The sequence below is a fragment of the Cynara cardunculus genome (assembly GCF_001531365.2).
Source record: "Cynara cardunculus var. scolymus isolate 2C chromosome LG 3, CcrdV1, whole genome shotgun sequence".
NCBI classification, from domain to species: domain Eukaryota; kingdom Viridiplantae; phylum Streptophyta; class Magnoliopsida; order Asterales; family Asteraceae; genus Cynara; species Cynara cardunculus.
In genome coordinates this window covers 37,516,689-37,525,084 of record NC_037530.1, presented here as the reverse complement: position 1 = coordinate 37,525,084, position 8,396 = coordinate 37,516,689, and the positions used below count along the sequence as shown (strand labels likewise).

Here is an 8,396-nt window from a genome sequence, read left to right as displayed (position 1 = left end):
GATTTCTATATAATAGTGCTTTAAAATATGTTTAAAACACTTGTTTTCTAATATGCATTCAAGGATGAAGATCTCTTCTTACACTTCTCACATTAACTTTTCTTCTCATCATAACCTGAATTTACATATGATAATATCCATCTCTTACTAAATACAAGTCATTTATGGATATTATTAAGCGAACCTTGGTGATCCAGTCTAGGCCCTTGTTATTAGCTGAATAAATATATTTTTAGAAGCAAACAATATCTTCTAAAAAATACATTTATTCAGCTAATATTCTTCTAATCTAAAAATACATTTATTCAGTTAATATCTGTTCGATCCACCCAACCCTTCCTTCGAGGTTAAATATCATTTACAAATGTTAGTTGGATAGAGACGACATGTTTTTTTATTATATTTTTAGATTAATTTTACGAAAAATATATTCAACGTTTTTTTTGATTTAATATCAAAAATTAAATTGAAAATAAATTTTTATTGAGTCAAAAACTTTATGCAAAAAAGTCAAATTTGAAATCTTATGCTGGGAAGGAAGAAATAGACAGATGCCAGTGGCCTCCGAAATGACTAAATTACCCTTTTCTTTTAAGTATTTGAAATCGGTGGACTTTTGTAGCCCGATCAAAGAGTTTGAGGTCGATCGTGGACCCTTCAACAGTCTCCTTTTTTATTTTTTATGGTAAAATATCTAAAACTTTAATATATATATATATATATATATATATATATATATATATATAATTATGTACTCCGTCAAATAAAAAAAGAATATTATTGTCGTGGATGCGACTCTTGGGAATGAATGTAGGACAAAAAGTGTTCACCATTTTAAATTTTGGTACAATCTCTTATTTAAATAAATACTGATTAGTAATAACTCCAACTGATATTATATGGAACCGTTTTTCAAGTACACCAATGTGAGGGAATATTTTTTGGGTTAATCAGTTATTGAGGCTAGCGAAGGGGGTTGGGATAGAACCCATGACATATCTTGTATTTGGACAAAGTCATCTCATCTTTTTACGAACTGGTTTACACGCCAAATACGGTATGATCTTTTATTTCTTATATTTGTTCATATATATATATATATATATATATTTTGCTATATGTTGATCAGACAAAAGATTGTGTAAGAACATGAGTTAAGGCGAGAAGTGTAATAAGAGATTTGGACCATTGATCACTTTAATCTCAAACCAACTCATGAATTGCGTTTAGAAGGGAATTGATCCGCTATTTCCCGTTAGTGTTGATCTAGTGGAACTCTTCAATCAAGATTAATCCAATGATGAATATATATCTTTTTTTTACCCTTATCAAAATAACTCTTATTCTCACTGTAACCCAACCCCTGATGATTATTCAGATATTTATAAATCTTTTTACAAATCGCAATCAAATACACAAAAATTATAACAACATGTGCACTTGCTACATTAAGTAAAAATAAGAACAACATATGCAATTGCTATATAAGGTAAGTTCGATGAACGATTCAAATAAATTTTGGCCCACAATCAAATGTTTCATAAAATCAAAAATAATATTAAAATATTATTAATTTTGTTTTGTTAGAGGAAATAAATATATAAATAAAAAAGAAACAATACAGATAAAAATAATGTTAAATACGTTTATAATTAAAATTACGGGTATATATAAATCAGATCAACTTTTCGTTTTATTTGCAGCTAAAACTAGCCAAGCATAGACTACGGCCTTTCGAATCAAAGAAAGAAGTGACGAGCGGACAAAAACTAATATACACGCATTTATAGGTATAAATCGCATATCTCAGTGTGCATGCTGTTTAACGGTATAATTCGTGTGATGAATCAAAACGATAGATCATTTGAACGTATCAGCAGAATTGTTCAATGATCTTTTAAGCTTGTGGGCCTCGGTTGGCAGTTTGACATTGGTGGCCAATCCTACAGATTCAAGAAACCGTATGATGTACCAAGAAATGTCGACTTGCCACCACTCCAATCCGTGTCGAGCAGAATACTCAAAAGCGTGGTGATTGTTATGCCATCCTTCTCCGAAAGTTAGCACTGCCACCCACCTTCAGTAGGATTTGAACAAACGCATACATACGTTAAATCTTGACATATAATACGATTAAACGTATTGAAAGATTTACGAAACGTACCAGTTGTTCTTGGAGAGATCACCCGTGTTCCAAGACTGGCTTCCCCAAATGTGACAAGCAGAGTTCACTAGAAACGTGAGGTGGTAAACCCAAACAATCCTGACACCCTGCAAACATCCGTCACTTGATTCATTATTAAACGAAAGACTTATACCTGCAGATTCTTCCTTAGGAAATTCATCATAAATTAGAACCGTCACAAAAGTTTGTGGGTAAATTGTTCGTGGAAATCTCAAATTACCCATGTGTTTTTAGGGTGATCCGTTGATATTTTCTTGAAAAAAGACAGATTCTACCGGAACCAATGATATTTTCTGAGTGATCCATGGATAAAACTGTATTTTATACTTCGACCAATCATATGAATTAATTAAATCATCATTACATTTAAAATTATTTATTTTCTATCTAACCAATTGTAGTATATGCTTGTCCATTTATCAAAATTAACAATCTATAATTAGGAAAATTAATTAAAATTAATTAAAATTAAAAAATAATGTAATTAAAATATTAATAAAAATAATATTTAATAACAAATATTTTTGTCACGCTTTAATTATTAAATATGTGCATGTGGTCACGTTAAAACAAAATGCACCCTTTTATATCGATTTATATATTAAAAGACGAACTTATTCAAACGATATATACTACGGAATAGTAACGATTGGATCTATTATTTTTAATCGTTAAAAGATATAAAAAGAATGTTATCATACCACTCCCCAAACGAGGTACGGAAATCCACCAACGGCATACAAGAGAGCTGCGAGCCCGAGGATGTGCCACATGTACGTTTTTCTTATGAACATGTAGAACGGTTGTTTCTTTAAATCTTCGACATTTTTACGTTCTTGATACTGCAATCAATCAGACCGATTTACGCGATCAAATTCATTAAATTTAGCAAAAGGGATTCAAGAATTGGCAAAATTTTATATATTTAATTATAAATTAAAAAAGTAATGGGAAAGTAGGAATCTTGATACCTTTTCAAGAATATACCCGCTGTCGAAGAGCCAACCCATATGACTGAACCAGAAGCCGGAGATCGGAGAGTGGGTATCTTTGTTTGAGTCGACGTATTGATGATGATATCTATGCATGCTCACCCAAAATATCGGATCCCTCTGTACGCAAGGAATAATTTAATCGAATAAAATTACAGGCTGTCGTTGTTTCAGATCAAATCATAGCATTAGAAATGCAAAAAGATACAATTTAATAATCATAATAATTAACATCTAGAACGAGTTTTTATATAATATATATATATATATACATAAACAGAGTTTCAAATACAAACCATGCAATTCTTACAAATCCTACAAACTGATCCCAACCGTATGTTTTGATAATCAACGGTGTAGATTAAATCGGTTCGTAAATTTACTTTTTAACCGCATTTGATAACCGCCTCTAGATTTCAAAATAAACATGAGATTCGGTTTGTAGGGTTTGTAAACAATTGTATCGTTTGTGTGTGTGTGTGTATATATATATATGTATATATAATGTTGGAAGGTGGATCAGGAGGTGGAAGAAACGATGAACCTGGGCGGCTTGAACGCCAAAATAAACACACGTGTACTCGAGCCATTTGGGGAGTTTGAGGCTATGGTGGGCAAGAAGGCGGTGGTAAGCTAGGGTTACGCCAAGAAGTCCGGTGAGAAGATAGCCGGAAAATGCGAGGAAGAAGGCATCCCAAGAGAAAGTAAAGGGAGCAAAAAGTGAGAGCAGATGAACAGTAGAAACCCAGATTGCGACTTGGATGTCGATGGTCCGCCATTGTCGTCCCCAGAAAAGGCTTCTAGTGTTGGAAACGACGACATCGGAAAAAGGGATTTTCCGGTGATCAGATGGGATGATTCCGGCATCGGAGTCGGAGGAGAGTGAGACCAACAAGTTCCGCATACTTTTCTTGATTTCTATTCCGGCAAGTGGTGGTTTGTGCGTTTCTTTGCGCATCTGAAACTATAAATAGCGATATTTTAGGGTTGAAGTGGGGTTAAATTAATTTAATATAATTAATTAAATCAACCCGAGGTTTAGTAGTAGTTTACTTAAAAAAGGAGTTTAAGTTGGGTGAAAGTACCAAAATAGCCTCGGGGTGGAATATTGTGTGGTGGTGGGAAATTGGTATTCATTTAACAAATGCAGTGTCAGAAGCATTTTACGCTGTCACCCCTCCACGACCTCGTGCTTTTTGAAACAACATGTCAATTCTCAAGTGTCTAAGTGTATATATATCTAATCCCATATTATAAAGCATTTGATAAAAATTCTTAAAAATCATCTTTTAAGTATGAAGTACTGTTTATTGATGCATATTACTTAAAAATTCAAGATTACAATTATATATTGTGCGTAAATACAACTTATTAAAGCTTTATATCTGAATTCATGTAACTAACTGCGGATAAACATCTCATTTAAAATATAAAAAATCTAAAATATAATTAGAATAATCATTGAGTTCTAACAGAATACTTAATTATTATCTTTTATTAAACCAAAACTAAATTATTTCATTATTAAACTTAAATTAAATTATAATAAAAAAATAAATTACATAAAAAATAGAACTTTTAAATAGTTGATTTGATGTTAACATTGATATATTTTTTTCAAGTTCTTATGATATCTTCAAATTTATATTTTATTCAAAAATAAAATCATTATTTTTTCTTAAAAACACATAAAATCGTGTTATAACATCGACATAGACAAATTATAAAATAGAACATTAAAATTGAGATGTGTCTCGCTGCATTGTGCGAGTACTCTTCTAGTATATAATATAATATATATATATATATATATATATCTAAATAATACATATATATACACGGAAGTGCTAAAACGAGAACATCTTTTACTACAGTCTATCACATTTAATACTATATTTCATCATATGTGATACTAAATTAGAGATACGAACGACCTTTGAAGCAATACAAAATCACATGTGACTTGCGTATTTCTTTTTTTTTTAATATATTTTAATTTGATCCTTCTTTTATATCTATTATAAAAAATAAGATAAAATGCGTGAAATAACAACTTACTTTTACAAATTTCTTTATTATAGCATTGTACTTTCAAATATTTTTTTATTAGGGCATTGTACTTTCAATAATTTACCCGTTATAACATTAAATAATCTTTTAAATTATATTTAACCATTATACCAGAGTTTTTTGTCACCTTATCGTCAATTAGGTTGTCCACAAGTACGATAGTGTTGATATGTCATTTTTTATTATAGCATTGTACCTTCAAAGTTACTTTATTATAACATCACAAATTTCTATTACAACATTGTACTTTTAATTTTTAATATTTTTATCATTTGAATATTATAAATTTAATCAAATATGTTTACTAAAAATAATAATATCAGAAATTAAACATGTTTACAAAAGATCACTATTTCACGAATAAAAATATTCATAAAAAAGTGATGTCTAAATTGTACACGAAGGTTCAAATACGATAACTTCAGACTACCTTAACATTAATTAATGGTTGGATTAATCCAAATGTTTAAAAGCCATGAAATTAATCCATATAGTTAATTAATGGTTGGATTTTTGAAGGTGAAAATGTTTATGAGTGAATTAAATTCTTAGATTTTTTTATTGCGTTGTTTTTCCGTTGTGGTCCATAAAAATCATAAAGTATGTCACTCATTTATTTTTTGTCTTTCGAAGTACACATTGGTCTTTCATTTAATATCGTTAAAGAAATCTACATTAACTATGTCATGTACCTCTCATATGAAGGGCAAATTCGTAATTATACCTCTTTAAGAAAAACCAGCACCAACCACCTCTGTTTATAATCACATCAGATTAATTTCAATTGGATGGAAACATCATCAGATCAAAACAAATAGCAAGTACAGAAATTGGCAAGGACAGAACAATGAACTGGAAGCAAAAATCATAATTTTTTTTAAAAACAATATTGTTTATGTGAATTTGAATCAAGGACTCCCAAATTAAAACCCTGGATCTCTCTATGAATCTCAATCTTGGTTTTCGCAAAATATAAAACCCCTAAATTTGGGGTTAAACATCGTTTGAAATAAAAAGCATGCTGCTACATTGATTTGGGGTTCAATGTCGTTCGTCTTTATCTACTGTTGCTACTGCTTTCACGACCAAAACCCACCTAAAAAAGGTGGTGGTTGCAGTGACGATCGAATCAGGATCATACCTCCACCATGGGTTTTTGAATCGGAATCTAAACACACCTAACAAATGGTGGTCGTTGTTGCTTTCATGATCGAAGGAAGAAGGCAATGGTGTCTTGATGTACAAAGAAGAGGATGGGGTGCGGGTGGACGAAGAAGGGAAGGCTGGTGGTGGTGGTGTCGATAGACGGAGAAGAAGAAGAAGGGGTTGCGTTTGGCTCTTGTTCGTCTGAGAGGGAATAAAAGAAGGACATGAAGTTGTTACAGGAACAACACCCGATAGGGTGGTTGCTAGAGAAATGACGCAAGGGGGTCGCCAAATAAACGATGCCGGTTCGGGGGTGTTCTAGTTATAACTGGTTTATCAAGTAACCGATAGAGTGGCTAGTGATTTTCACACATAGCACTTCAAATTATCAAGTGATTCAATTAAATGAATACACAATCACGCAGGTCTCTCTCTTAAAAAACGCAAGTTTTATCTCTCGATCTCAATACACGGTCTCAGAAATTCATTATGGTTAAGATTGTACGAAAATAATAAAGTTTTATTATTATATCTCCATCCAAGTTCTCACATTAGGTGCACGAATCACAAGCTAATCATGAAATACTGTTCTCATAGTTAATTTATAACAACTAAATCAACTGACAGAAAAATCATTAAACATAAATTCAACAGCTTCATTAATTGAAAACCTAATAAGAAAACCGAACTTCATGTGCTCATATACTTGCAAACCAAAAACCACTCAACCCCCAACTGATTTGAATATGACTTTCAATCTTTAATCCGTATGCATTTCCCTCCTTTAACTGAATTTCCATGCGGGTTTAGCCACATGAAAAGTCGCCCGCATCAATAAATAGCCACATAGCTTCAGAAACTTGCGACCTAACCCACATTAGCCATTGTTTTGGTTCCTTTGACGTAGTTTTAGCTCTGAACTCCATTTGACAATTGCTATAAACCTCTTCCCTGAATCCCACTTTGATATTTGCTCAGTTTCTTAAAAAAAAATTCATCTCAAATTCACGAAATTCTCTCAATTATCCGAATGGTACGAAACATGTACTTACTTCCAATAAACAGTTGGAAACAGAAAATACTAAATTGTCTTAGAAACCGAAAAAAAACTGCCCTAGATTGAGTGCAATAATAATGTTGAAAACGATATTCACTCATGACAGAGTTAACGAAGCCCCTTCTAACAGTATTAAGTGGAGTGACTTGTTTGGACTTCCAAACACGAAAAATGAACCATTATTCTTTATGAATTTCATAGACCAGAACCAGAAAGCAACCCACAAGCTAAGGGATCAGGATTGTAATTCACTATTTGAGTAACGTACGTTTTGGTTTTTATGATTTGTTAAAAATTACTATTTTCTTCCCGTGCTTTTTGAAATTACAGTTTTCGTCCTTTGGTTTACAATTAATTTGCTTTTCTCATCCATTTAGTTTACATTTCATTGTTGTTTTCATCTCTCATAGTTAGTGATGAACCACTATTGGAGTTGGCCTTAAGAGATAAATAACAAACCACAAGAACGAAAAACCGTAATTTTAAAAACACAAGGACGAAATCGTAGTTTTTAACAAACCACAAGGATGAAAATCGTAATTTACGATAATTAAACTGATGATTAAATAAAAATGTGTTAATTAAATAAATAGATTAACTAGAGTTAAATTTGAGTTTAGACGAAATGGGTGATTTCCATGTGCTTATTTAAAAATAGATTCACTATTTTTAAAAATAATTTATTTTTAATTATAAAAAATTAATTTCTTATTGTTTTTAATTAGTACTCAATCGACATGTATTTCCATCAAGATTTTTAATTGATTTTGTTTTATTCTCGTAATATATATTCAGATGTGAATATACATTAAAAAACCTCATTCTTCTTATGTGAAGTATATTCATACATGTAGTATGAATAAGATAGTAGGTCTATTCGAACACACTTATAGTTCACGTTTAATATATATATATATATATATATAGTATGAATAAGATAGTAGGT

General features: G+C 31.2%; 1 protein-coding gene across 1 annotated transcript; it reads right to left on the bottom strand.

Annotated features, from left to right (window-relative positions):
* Positions 1-1,650: 1,650 nt before the first annotated feature.
* LOC112509500 (palmitoyl-monogalactosyldiacylglycerol delta-7 desaturase, chloroplastic-like) lies at positions 1,651-4,147 on the bottom strand. Its single transcript, XM_025114485.1, has 5 exons — positions 3,722-4,147; positions 3,157-3,297; positions 2,887-3,027; positions 2,165-2,271; positions 1,651-2,077 (listed from the first exon to the last, which is right to left on the bottom strand). The coding sequence occupies exons 1-5, from the start codon at positions 4,133-4,135 to the stop codon at positions 1,861-1,863; spliced, it is 1,020 nt and encodes a 339-aa protein (XP_024970253.1). The 5' UTR covers positions 4,136-4,147; the 3' UTR covers positions 1,651-1,860.
* Positions 4,148-8,396: the final 4,249 nt, after the last annotated feature.